This window comes from Poecilia latipinna, unplaced genomic scaffold (genome assembly GCF_001443285.1).
Source record: "Poecilia latipinna isolate Pla-1442-1.1 unplaced genomic scaffold, P_latipinna-1.0 Scaffold658, whole genome shotgun sequence".
In the NCBI taxonomy this organism is placed as follows: domain Eukaryota; kingdom Metazoa; phylum Chordata; class Actinopteri; order Cyprinodontiformes; family Poeciliidae; genus Poecilia; species Poecilia latipinna.
Window position 1 is genome coordinate 70,965 of NW_015113274.1, and position 13,569 is coordinate 84,533.

At 34.1% G+C, this 13,569-nt stretch overlaps 1 protein-coding gene across 2 annotated transcripts in view; it reads left to right on the forward strand.

Annotated features, from left to right (window-relative positions):
• The window catches only part of LOC106954455 (macrophage mannose receptor 1-like), a 21,848-nt gene extending 8,955 nt beyond the window's left edge, over positions 1-12,893 (forward strand). The window contains exons 11-34 of one of the 2 annotated variants that reach the window (XM_015043967.1): positions 347-495; positions 574-773; positions 1,166-1,281; positions 1,694-1,781; positions 1,872-2,025; positions 2,160-2,198; positions 3,230-3,393; positions 4,269-4,336; positions 4,501-4,601; positions 5,119-5,261; positions 5,528-5,633; positions 5,960-6,087; positions 6,178-6,194; positions 6,231-6,255; positions 6,669-6,686; positions 6,970-6,993; positions 7,086-7,188; positions 7,986-8,215; positions 9,193-9,358; positions 9,543-9,746; positions 9,836-9,952; positions 10,884-11,036; positions 11,530-11,559; positions 11,638-12,893. In XM_015043967.1, coding sequence (XP_014899453.1) covers positions 347-495; positions 574-773; positions 1,166-1,281; positions 1,694-1,781; positions 1,872-2,025; positions 2,160-2,198; positions 3,230-3,393; positions 4,269-4,336; positions 4,501-4,601; positions 5,119-5,261; positions 5,528-5,633; positions 5,960-6,087; positions 6,178-6,194; positions 6,231-6,255; positions 6,669-6,686; positions 6,970-6,993; positions 7,086-7,188; positions 7,986-8,215; positions 9,193-9,358; positions 9,543-9,746; positions 9,836-9,952; positions 10,884-11,036; positions 11,530-11,559; positions 11,638-11,903 — 2,809 coding nt within the window. In that variant the 3' untranslated portion in view covers positions 11,904-12,893. Of the gene's footprint in view, positions 1-346; positions 496-573; positions 774-1,165; positions 1,282-1,693; positions 1,782-1,871; positions 2,026-2,159; positions 2,199-3,229; positions 3,394-4,268; positions 4,337-4,500; positions 4,602-5,118; positions 5,262-5,527; positions 5,634-5,959; positions 6,088-6,177; positions 6,256-6,668; positions 6,687-6,969; positions 6,994-7,085; positions 7,189-7,985; positions 8,216-9,192; positions 9,359-9,542; positions 9,747-9,835; positions 9,953-10,883; positions 11,037-11,529; positions 11,560-11,637 lie in introns of both variants that reach the window. The other variant, XM_015043966.1, reaches the window with a different exon arrangement.
• Positions 12,894-13,569: the final 676 nt, after the last annotated feature.

Here is a 13,569-nt window from a genome sequence, read left to right on the forward strand (position 1 = left end):
GCTTGATTTTTTCAATTAAAAAAGTGTACCTTGGCTCAAAAGAGGTTGAAAAACACTGATCTAGATAGCAGCAACATCTCATTAATACAATCTAGCTGTCTAACTAATGTGTAGCTCTATCTTGTTATTTCAGAAATATCTTTACATTATTGCATCTAAATAGCTCAGTATTTAGGACTAACACACCTAACTTAATCTTTATATTTAGCTAAATCAACCTATTTGGTAATTCAAAATCAAATATGTAAGTTAAATAACAAAAATCATTTAATAATACAGGTTCCAAACTAAGTGCAAGTAAACAGAAGTGGTAAATGATTTATTATTTTATTGTCCATGTTTCCAGGGTGGATAATGCCTTCCTAGTCAGCTTGGTGGGCCTCAGATCAGAGAAACATTTCTGGTTAGGGCTTTCAAACCAGAAGAACCGAGACGTTTTTGAGTGGACCAGCACGACCCCTGTGAGATACACTCACTGGAACAGGGGAATGCCAGGTACAAAACATCTATGTTCATATAATGTGTTTGAAAGTAACTTTTAAAATGACAACTTATGATTTCTTTCCCAACAAGGCCACAACCAAGGTTGTGTCGCGATGACCACAGGCAGCACTGCGGGCCTCTGGGACGTTTTGCCGTGTACAAACAGACAGAAATACATCTGCAAATATCAAGCAGAAGGGACAGCTCCGACGCCTGCACCAACAACTCCTCCCTCTGACCATTGTGCAGATGGATGGACCAGAGTCCAGTCGAGATATGTCTGCCACAAGGTGAAATTTGACGTTTTTAATGTATGCGCTGCTAAACTGCAATGATTTGTTAACATAAGCAAACAATGTCAGTTGGGAAAAAATAGCTGATTGCAATTTTGATTGTTTTATGTTTTCAAATAATTGAAACATTAATAATATAATCCTCAGTGGCTGTTTTATAATAATTTGAAACCATAAGTTTGCCTTTCTGAGTGCCTTTTAACTTGTTTGAGACAACCTGCACGTTTTCTCATAGTTTTGATGATGACAGTTAACTGATAAACAAAAGACATCAGAGGGTGAACTACAGTCTGATGGGAGACGTCACATCCTCTTGAATTTTGCTCAATAATGAAATGAGGGTTGAATGGACAGACGGATAACAGGAGGTGAACTTCTTGTGTTTTTAGATATTTTCAGAGTCTAAGTCATGGTTTGAGGCCAGGGACTACTGCAGAGGAATCGGAGGAGACCTTATGAGCTTCCACAGCGCTGCTGAGATGAGTTTGAATAGGCAATCATCTAGGTACAGCATGACTTTATTTACCTACTGCCATAAACAGCAATTTTTCAAGGAGATGCACCAGAATGCCTTTTTATGTTGTTTTCTTTTTTTGTTTTTTTGTTTTTTCATTTACAAAATGATCAGTATCCCTTTGCTATTTTCTCAGTAATTGCTAATAAGGCTGAAATCACATTATGGATAAGAGATACCATATAGCATGCTTACATTATAAAATGTTGTGTATATTTGCCTTTACAGTGAAGTATATTTTTAGGGCTTGTCTATATTATGCCTCAGTGGAATGCATAAGGCAAGACTGCAAGACAGACTTAAATGAGGAAATACATTTATTAAGCAATGAAAATATATTTAGAGAAGTCATGGTCTCATCTTGTATTTGTTATTGAGACTTAAATATATCACCTGTTTCCAGACCCTACTACTACAGGTCTTCAAAACTCTGGATTGGACTTAGTGCCAATGACCAGGGCACTGGTTATGTGTGGAGTGACGGATCCCCAGTGAGTAAACAGATGTCTTTCTTTGCAGGCCTTCTTAATCCGTGTCAAAACTTTTTACGCATGTCTTTATCGTAATGGTTTCCTTAACAGGTAAACTTTCAGCACTGGCAAGATGGAGAGCCAAACAACAAAAACAATGTTGAATCTTGCGTTGAATTCTATTCACGCGACTGGGATGAATCAGGATCTTGGAATGATAATCAGTGTGAAGCACGTAATGGCTTTGTTTGTCAGATCCGCACAGGTAAAACGTGGCTATGGCATACAGTTATGTAAAGTTGTTCTTAGATTCATTTAATGTTACCAAAGTTCTTGTTATAGTTCTCAGTTATACCACATTTTTTTATAATTTCTGGTGTGCTTTCTATCTATATGTAGGATTGACTCCAAAGTCACCGCCACCCACTCCAACTCCAGGTGAGTGCATTATGTATTAACCTGAATACAATAACTCAGATTTTCAATTTGAGATGCAATAGTCAACAATCTTACTGGCAGTGATGCCAGTCATGCTATGTGATACCCCTGGCAAGCCCCTCATCCTGTGCACATATTTTTTGCTCTCGCAAATAGAATATTACTTTTTGAAATTCACAAATCACAACTGTGTTGTTAACAGTCTGTGATCAGTCTGGGTTTGACTGGTTCTCTTCCGGTTCAGGTAGCATGTTCTCCTTAAATCCTGAGAAACGCCTTTCTTTATATGTTTACATGTCTGCCAGCATTTCCCCGCAGAAAAACGGCCAAACCCAGTGGTAGGGGAGCCAAGATGGTCCACCAGCAAGCCACCATGTTTTTGTAGTAAAAAATGTCAAGTTGACAGGAAATGTAAAAATATTACTGGGTAACTATAGGATACTTGTTGACAATACTTATAGAGTCTTAAAAACAACAAACAAAAACACAATTAAAATAAATAATATAATATGTTTGCACTTCTGTTAAATCCCAATTAAGTAATTAACCAGCAGATCTTCAAACTCTATGTAATGCTGGTCATATTTAGAGTTGACTCCAGGCATAAATGAACTAAGCAGCTGCTTAGGCATGAATGCTAACATTTTATCACAGACCATAGATGTCAAATTTTAACATTTGCTTATTGAGAATGACAATGTTGTTACGTTTTATTTAATGATTTCTGCATAGATAAAAAAAAAAAAAGATTTTAAATTATTTAACATTTAAATTTAAGATTTAAATGTGGTGTAAAAGTTCAATGAAGAATCTTCATGGTTAGATTGTTACCATAGCGACCATCTGATGCGATGAGTTTAATGTTTGTGTTTGAGCTCGACTTGTTCACAAATACATCTCAGCAAATTACAACCATTAGTGATTGCTTTTAAGCTCTGCCAATTAATCTAAGACTACAACCTGCCTGTACCATATCAGACTTTACTCATATGAGTATCTAATATGCATTATCTGCTATGGCAAATGCACAGATTACAACCGTACCGGTGATGGCTGGCTGGAATGGGGGGGAAATCAATACTATTTTGAAAACCGGCAAATGGCCAATGAAGATGCTCGGAAATCCTGCAGAGACAAACATGCTGACCTTGTAACCATCAACAGTGAAGCAGAACGTATTTTCCTGTGGAAGCAGGTATGTTTATTCATTCTTCGGTAAGGCACAATTCCAATAGCTACAAAATACAATAAAACTCAAATCTAGCTCGTCAAAGAGAAATCAATATTCACCAGATTTCAGTTAAATTTTAATTTACTTGAATCTATATTACAAATTCTGTGAACAGTCTCAAAATCATCCATACCCTTTGAACTTTTTATCATAAATATATCAAATGTATTTCATCGGGATTTTGTGATTTAAATTCACACAAATGTTCATAACGTTGTGAAGCTGAAGAAAAATAACAGATTTAAACATAAAAAAAAAAAGAATCTAAAACTATTATGTTTTCAGCCCCCCTTTTATTTGTCAGTTTTAGTTTGACCTGCAGATTCCAATTTTGGCCAATCCGAATGAATATCACTCACTATATATATTTGAAGACTTCAGCAATCACTTTGGTAATAGTAGGTTGAATAGAATATTAATTCCAGGGCTAAAAACAAATGTAGTAATTTACAACAAATGTATAAACAATTGCTAAAAACAACAAAGAGGGAACTATCATTTCCCATTCCTTTCACAATTAGTTTGGAATATGATAAAGTTTGTAATACTGATGTCACAAAGGAAAAAAAAAAGAAATGAAATAAATATAATTGTTTGTATTTGGATTACAGTTTTGCTAAGTTCCTTATTTGACTGAGCCAAATGAGTAACTTAATGAATTGGCAAAGAAATTATGTTATATGCAGCAGGATTAGAATTGCATTTGCCTTTTGCAAAGTTCTCTGAAGTTCACAGTGTTATGAATTTACACTAGTTATTCCTTTCTGAATTTATTGTCACATTTCTCTGACATATTCTCCTGCACTCATAAACTAAAATAAACCTTTGTTTGAGTATAGCTATCCAGACGTTCTGATTCTGGTTCTGTCTGGATTGGATTAACTGTGGATCTTGACAAGTCATTCCAGTAAGTATATCATCCAAACGTATCTGGAAGACAAAGGAATATTAATAAATCTGTTTGCAAGCTTTCTTCCAAAGCATTATAACTAACTGTAATGGTAATAGAGCAGATTAATGGAGTAGTGAATTTTTCTTTGCATGCTTGACCTTGTCTTTTTTTGCTTTCAGATGGATGGATGGTTCTCCAGTAATTTATCAAATGTGGGATGAAGGACAACCTAATTTTGCTAATAATGACGAAAACTGTGTTTGCATGAGATCGTTCCATGGTGAGTAGATGACTAAATGAAAATAACTAACTTGCCCTTCTGATTGTATTCTTTGGATAATGAAGCAAGAGAATAGGGTACTGTAGAAAAATGGTTCACCAGCTTTTACTCATTTAAAAAAAAAGATAAAACTAAGACCAAGGGAGTGATATGAACTATAAACAAAATAGTTTATTATTATACCGCCATAACAATACTACTGGTATGTTTTTTACTTTAATATTTCACATTCACCAACACTCATAGATCTTCTTCTTAGTTATCGTATTTTTATTTTAAGTGCCACTACAGAAAGCTTCAAATCAGAACAATAATGAAAAAAATCAGAAAAATGAAATAACAAGCTATCTCTTTACAGCTAAGAAAAAAATATGGGTCAATTTTAGAAAAAGATTTTAAAAAAAAGTACAAAAATATGTAAATATGAATACTTTGATAAATGTCACCAATCCCTATCTCACACATAAATGTGAGATGCACATTGCGACTTCCTGACTTGCCTTTTATGGTTTCACAGGGTTCTGGCATGATTACAACTGTGGATTTGAATTCGGCTCTATTTGTAAGCGCAGTAGCTCACCTCCTGTCAATGCCACCGTGGCTCCTACTGCTCCACCTAAAGGTAACTGCAAAGACGGCTGGCAGAAGATCAACTCCAAGGTGAGAATTAGATGAATAAATAATGAGGGAACAACATGCTCTTGAGATGTTGAGATGAATATTCCACAAGTGATAAAAACCTGTCCTTGTCTCCCATAAGAAGACAAAAAATGACGCATAAAATTGTTGAGTCGATCTAAACTGGCCCTCTGGTTTCAGCTTTATATCTTGAGAGTATCTGGTCCTCTTCCCATTGGAGCTAGATCGAATGCATTCAGCTGGAATATACACAAGTTGTCAATTAATTTCTTACGTCTCAATTTCAGTGTTACAAGATCATAAGTGACAAAAACTTAACATGGGTTGATGCAAGGAAACAATGTAGAGACTACGGAGGAAACCTGGCCTCTATTCCCTCAAGACATGAGCAAGGTTTGTTTTCTCATAAAAGTTTTAAACATTTACTTCAGTTCAGGTTATTTGTTACAAATGTCATATTTACTTGAGTATTTTGCTAGGTTTTCTAGCCATCAGCTTTGCTGTTGTTCAGTTATCATTGAGTTTTTACCCCTATTATGCTTTGTCTTTGGCTACTAACCACCCTCATTAGAAAGATTGTGTGTGCAGACAACATGGCTGGGTTTAAACTGGAATGCAAAGTGATGGAAATTGGCCATGTCATTCAGAAAAGCCAGACATTTTATTATGTTGTTGATCTGGAATTGTCTGGGATTTTAACGACTGTTTTCTGTTTTCAGTGTTTTTGGTGTCTGAAATGACTAAAACACCAAACAGAGACCTGTGGATTGGTTTTCAGAGCTCATATGGCAGTGGGTTTTACTGGACTGATGGACGGCCGAGGTCTTATGTCAATCTTGAGTTTTCTGTAAGTAAACATTGCATGTTTTTGTTGGCAATTTGAAAATGGTATCGCTCAGACAATTTATTAAGTATAAGATTTTGTTTTAAATTTTAGGAACGACGAATTTACCACTTTTCACACCGCTTTTCACACCGCTTTTCACACCGCTTTTCACACCGTTACGGTCCTTTGGTAAGATAAAAACATTCAGCTTTCTTTGTGCAAAATCAGTGGTTCTAAAATTTGTCTCCTGCTACAGAAAAATGTTTGGCTAATGAATGGCAACTGCTTCACAGTTTTAGCAATCTTTACGAAAATGTTATTAGATAATTTTATTTTAACCCCATAAATATTTTGAAAAATAAACAAGCATTTTGTAGTTAATTTGCTTCGTGAAGAAAAAAAGCTTTATAATTAACTTAATAAAAACTAACTTTTGGTTGTCATGTATGCCAAGTAATCTCCTATAAATTTGAATGTGTAACTGCTTGAGAGCAATTTATTTGTATATTTAATATTTTTAAATCATGACTTCAAAATTTATATTTGAAGTGAAGATTTCTAAGCTATTTATTGATTATTTTTCTTTTTGGATTCTTTTGCAGTATCACTTTGACGATGACGTAAGTAATTCTTAGATTACCGTATTTGAATGAACAGAAACCATTACTTTTGCTAAAGAAACAAGCTTCGCTCTGACCCACTGGTATAAAATTATATCCTAGTAGTGAGGGGTGTAGACCTGGGGTGGGTTGTAGAGCAGTGAAGAAAATATGACTGAATAAATATCATCTCTCCCTGTAATTCTGATCACAACTCTGTTTTCCCCTGCGAGGATCAAAAACGTTTCTCTGATTCTGAGGTATACAGATTATAATAATCTTATAATGTTGGTTTGTCTTGCAGATATTTGTAAGGCGTCAAGATGAGGTGAGTATTTTCTAAAATGTAATTTTTACCATTTTACACTTAACCATTAAAGGTTTTGTGAACTACGTCTGCTGGCCTGTCATTTCCAACAGAACAAGTGTGCCGTGATCAACGCTAATCCTTCATTTGGAATTGGAAAATGGATACCTAAATCCTGCAATGACACCAATGGATTTATATGTTCAATGCCCTTAAGTAAGTCATTTAACATGGTTCCTGCTGATGGTTTTCAAAACAGTCAAATTTTCACTTGACTTTCTTGCGTACTACACATATCTGTCCCACTTTTAACCTTCAGCCCAGGTCTAGTTTATTTCTCTCTGTGAAAAAACAGCAAATGATTGGTAAAATTGCAAATAAAATTTACATTATTAATACTTGTAAATAAGAATGAGTAGTTGTGAACTGATTGTGTAGTTGTGAACCTTGTAAAAATGATTTTCTTTTCTTTCCTTTGGCTGATTGGCCAAACACAAATGTAACAATCCAATAAGATTATGGTTGAGCTTGGCTGTTGCGGCCACAGGATCTTATTATAGGCAAAGTCAGATGTCTTCAACCTTAAACCATTTTGATTGCATAATCCTTCTACTAATCTTAGTGGACTACAATTTTTCTAATTGACATGGCATTGTCCCATCAGCTGTAAAAGTTAGTACCTGCAGGTGGAAACTCACACGAAAGCAAGAGAGTTTTTTATTTGCATCAGTAAAAGGACATTAACAAAAAGAATTTGTAACTGGAGTAATTTTTTTTTTTTTTACAAATACAATTTTTTTTTACACAAATTCTTTACTATGGATGCACAAAAAATGTTTCTCCATTTTATTTTATAAGGTTACACATGCATTCTGATTTACAAGTAAACAGTATTTAATTATGATCATTTATAATGTTTAAATACATCTTTAAATGCACATTTTTGCAATGAACTGAGTACCGTGATTAAAAACTCAAAAAAATGGTTACTTATCTTTTCTATTCTAAAACAGAGGAAGATCTACCTAATAAAACTCAAACAAATCCAGAGAACTACTTCAAAATCCTAAATGATTCCATCAAGCTTGTTACCCAGCAAAAGAACTGGTATGAAGCTCAGAAGGCCTGTGAAGCTGACGGCGACAAGCTGGTCAGCGTGCGGACTGAGTGGACACAGGCTTACATTGAGCTGCTGGCGTTGAATCTTAATCGTTCTCTGTGGATTGGACTCAATAAAAACCAGGTATGGTCTCTAAAGCCTCTAAAAGTAAACGTTTATTCTAGAATCCACTCGAACTTACTAGATGTAATGCTTTCATGATAAAATGCTCACAGGGAATTGACAAAAAGCACATTTTTACAGGTACAACACCTGTCTAATGCATTAAGTGGAAATATACTGTTACAAGAGTTTCAGTTTGATCAGTTGAAAAATGTTTAACAGATTTTTTGTTTTCTAAAGAAAAAGTTTTATGATTTTTTTCACCCCAATGTTCTACTAGCACTAAATTTAATGTTGAATATTTTTGATTTCAGAGCTACTTGAAGGCTATGCACAATACATTTAGATATTAAATAAGCCATGTTGTTTTTGCTCTATACATCTGACAACTCTATTTTATTGACAAATATGCAGTCTCAATAATTTGTTTCAAAACAGCGTCACCTTACAAAGAGTGCTGACCCAAGAGAAGCTATGTCTTATAAGCATCCACATTATTTTCATTATTTCCACCCAAGTTGGCATTTTGCAAAACATTGGTGGTATTACATTTACAATTACATCTTTAAAGTATGTGTGTTATTTTTGATTGATTTCCATTGAAATAAATGCATTTGAATTATTAGCAATGGTTTGAAATCCAAAGTGTACATCTATCTCAGGACCAAATATGTTGTTTTTGCAATTGAAAGGAATTTTTTTCTTACTTTCTTAAATGCATCTTAGAATTTAGGTTACTTTTTAGAAAAAAAAAAAGAAAAAAGAAGAGAGTAGAAATTTCTTCTGTTTCATTTGCTGTCTGTGTAGATTTTTTGTTTTAATAACTACAACATGCATGCAGCCCTGCTAAGTCCTAGAGTAACGATTTAATTTCAAAATAAGATGTTTGTGATATCTGTGTTACCAAAAATGTAGGAACATTAACACGAAACACTAGGTAACTGAGCCGTATGTATTATCTATTTTTTATTTTTTGGATGTTTTTCTTTTACTTTCAGACTAAAAACTACTTCCAATACGTAGAGGGCTGGCCATTAATTTTTACTCGCTGGAATTATAATGAACCACGTAGAGATGGAATTTGTGTTTATGTGGATGTGGATGGAAAATGGAAAACCAACGATTGCAGTCAGGAGTTCAGCAGTCTTTGCATGAAGTCCACAGGTAAAAGCAAACTAAATGTATTCTAAATAAACATATAAGCACGTACATCCCTTAAGTTGCTTAAATATACACTTTACTGTTTAAATTTTCTTCCATTTTGCTATGTAATGCTATATGAATTTTAATAAAATGGTTTTGAATTATTAAAATAAGTAATTTGTACCACTGTTTATATATTACACAGACATACCACCAGAAATGAAGACAGACGATTATCCTGGAGTTTGTCCAGAAGACCCATATTCGTCTATGTCTGGATATAGGCCTTCTCGGTTTTCATTTGGGCAACGTCAGTGGCAGACCTGGAAACCTTTTAGAGGTTTTTGCTACCTATTTTCCGCTGATGTTAAAGAGTGGCAAGATGCCACTACTAGCTGTCTGGAACATGGTAGGTGTTTTCTGTGAAAAGTCTTTTCTACAGTAGTTAAAATGTATGTTGCATTCACAAAAAAATAACTCCCGGTGCGTTCTGTGAAGGTGGATCCCTTGCCAGCATTGGAGATCCCTTTGAACAGGAGTTCATACTTAATAGCATTAAACCATTTCAAGACTCACACACATCTTATTGGATGGGCCTGTACAAAACTAATAGAGGTAATGAACATCACAAAAAAGGCAATCTTAGAGGAAAAATCTAAAAATGTGTTTTCTGTTTTACGAAAGTAATGTTACACTGTAAAATGTTTGAGCCGTATTTAGTTGTGTCTAATATCTTCTACTCTTTGAGTAAATTACATTTTGTGAGTTTTAGATGTTGAACTTAAATGTGTGAGTTTGTGAAAGATAAACTTACTGCAGTAAGTTAACTTTTTTTTATTATTAATTTAGTCAAACCTCTAAGAGTTGAATAAACTGAGTTTTTAAGTTAGCACTTAAAAAAAACTGTAAGCAGAAAAAGACAGGAGTGGGAACTGCATGTTTTTTGTATCTTGAGATGGAAATGCGTTACATTAATCTGACTGTTGTGTGTTATTAAGGTAAAAGTTTATTTTCAGCAATTATCAGCTTGTCCTGTTCACACTAAATGTTCCAGAGCATAATTCATTGTGACATTTAATAAAATTCATCATCAGATCAAAAATTTTGTTCATGCAATTTGAAACAAGAATTTAAATTATCCTAAAGTAACTATTTAACCGTTTAGTTAAATAAATAAGCTAAAATAAGTTAACAAATAATCTTGTGTTATTGTGAGTGAAAATAATAGAGAAATGTGGCTCTTTAACTAGGGAAGGGCAGTTTTTTTCTTTCATGTTGTGAAATAATTATTTGGTTTAAATTACAGCATTAAGTCAAAACTCACAATTCAAGATTAATGAACTTAAAAAAAATGTCTATGAACTTTAATTTCAGAATTAAAACCAAAACAATTTTCTTGTTGACTGAAAATACATTTTCAAGGCAGCAGGTGGACTTTCATTTTCAAGTTAAACCAGCTTCAAATGTTTTACAGTGTATTTGTGTAATTTCATTTCATTTCATATTATACAGCAAACATAATAATAAAATATCTGTCTATCCCCAGGAGAATGGAAGTGGTTGGATAACACGGTCATGGATTTTGAAAACTGGCAAAATTACCCATCTAGACCCTTCGGTATGATTAGTGCATCAGACGGGAAATGGCATACGGGGGAACGATATTGGGATAAACCATACATCTGTAAAGCAGCCAAAGGTAAAACTTTACCAAGAATTAAATCTCAGCTGTAAATATTTTCTTTCGTTCCATTTTCTAAAAATATTTAGGGTAGATGGCAACTATTTTGTGTTTCACTTTTTACTTATGAAAAGGGGAAAAATAGAAATAGCCTTAATGTTAAATTTACTTAAATGTTATTATTTTTATTTATTGGAATTGCGTTACATTTTTCTGGTGTTTCACCAACTCTTTGAAGAGACCTGTGGTGCCTGGAGTGAAGTTTCTGGCAATGACATTTTGAAGTGACCTGGAACTGCTTTTCCTTCAGGTCACTTCAACATTTTGTTGCCAGATCTTGAGATCTAGAGCCATATGCACCACTTATCTTACACAGCTAGCACACTACAATCTCCAAAGATTGTTCTTATGACCTCAGGGTTTTATGAACTGATACCTCTGTTGGTGTTAAAAACTGATGTTTCAAAGGTGGTTCTATAACTTTGTATTACTCTTTTCTTTTTCTTTCCAGTGTTGCTGTCAAAGCCATCATCCGCACCAAGTAAGTCATTCTTTCATCTCTTTTTATTTGGGAAAAATCTTTTTGTTCCTTATAATCTACTTTTTTTTTTCTCTGCAGGTGTTGCCTCGAGTCCTCAAGGTCGGGGTCACGCAGCTTTATCTGCTGTGTTAGTCATTGTGGGGATCGCGGTGGGAGCAGGTGTTGCTTTCTTCCTGTTCAAGAAGTCTGGTCGTCAGATGATGACCATACCAATCCCTGGAGGGCTAACGGCCTTCGACAACCCACTCTTCAGCAGCAACCGGACACAGAAAGATTTGGTGGACACTAAAAAACTATTGGGGAACGCCGATGAAGATAACAGTCAGCCTGTAATAACTATATAATTGTAAAAGACAGCAGATGGTGCATGGAAGTATTCTCTGTTTGGGCTGCTTAGCATTTGTACAGTCATAAAATCAATGTAAATGCAAAAAATGATTTATACAAGAAGGTGACAACAATTAGCTGGAATGTGGCAAGTCGCTTGGATCTATATTGTATTCTAACTACTGCAAAAGCTTATTTGCCAGACGAGGAAGAAGACATGAACACTCGTTGACTCAACGCAGTCATTCACTTAGAAATGATACAACACCTCTCCAAAGATTATTGTTAGAAAAATTTGTTTGCTAAAAAGAACAACCAAGACAGAATTCACAAAAGTTAGAGAGTCTCTATAGATCTTTAATTAAACTTCCCAGCATGGAGAAAATGCAAAGAGTTACACAGGTGGTGGGTCAGAGCATTCTCTGACTAACAAAGGATATTATCTTGCTACACTTCCTACGTGATTTGCGCAGATGTAAGGTTGTGTTTTGCAACCCTGCAAAAACACGTAGCACCATTGGTTTCTTATCTTTGCTGACAGTCCTCATCTCCTGCAGGAAATGAACTTACGAACTTGCTTCCTTACGTCTATAATGCTGCAATGTGTAAGTTTCACTTCAGCCGTCAATATGTAATGTTATTCTGAAACCAGGATATGCGTAAGGTCAAAAGGCAACAAATGAGTACATGATAAATCAAATGAATGTGATCAATAAATGATAATTAACTAGTATTTTTCCAACAGTTATTTAAACAAAATCATTGCAAGAGATTATAAATTTTGAAATAATAATGTTATATGTTGTGATATTTACAGTTGATCAAAAAATGACTTATGGGAAATTATACACTTGGCAATAATTAATGTAAAAGTCTTGTGCTGGCATTACAGTCATCAGTGAATGTTCCTACTGGTATTGTTAAAGAGGAATGATCTATATCTGACATGATAATCAGTGAAATTAGGGTTAGCAGAAAAAAATCCATCAATATTTGAAAGAAAAAAAAATTTAAAATTAACAAAACTTCCTGTCAACTAGTTGCTTTGGTAAAAAAATAAAATAAAATGGAATCTGCTAATAAAGCTATTCATTTTTCAGTTTTATTTGAATTTTTTAATTTTCATTTCTGGTGTTGACCATATTGTATTATAAGAGGGATTTATATAGAAGGAATGTGATCTTAAATATGTCTGAATGACTTTATTTTTTTTTTTGTTTGACTATAATTTTATTGATGAATTAGATCTGTTTTGTAAATTGCCTTAAAATGACATTTGTTTGAAATGGGATTTATATGAATAAAACAAAATGAATGAAATGGAATTGATTTAATTTGTGAATTCAATGGCAAGAAGGGTCAATGTGCTATAATTTGGGTGGGAAATGTTTCACAAATCATCAGTAATTATTCTGTTTTGATAATATAATATTCAAGTTCTAATATCTCTATTTCAACCTGGAAAGACTCGCAACCAAAGAGCAGCAATTAGACAGTTTTGCTTGACATGGATTCCAGCTCTAGCTTCCTCCTTCCTCATGTTGATGTTGGGCAAAACACTGAACTCAAAGTTGTTTGAGGCAGAGGAGCTCTTTTTTTTCCACATATTAACTGTCTCCTAGTATACTGTTTTAACAAACATATAAAAATATATGTCTATATAAAATATAGATGGGTTTTGAT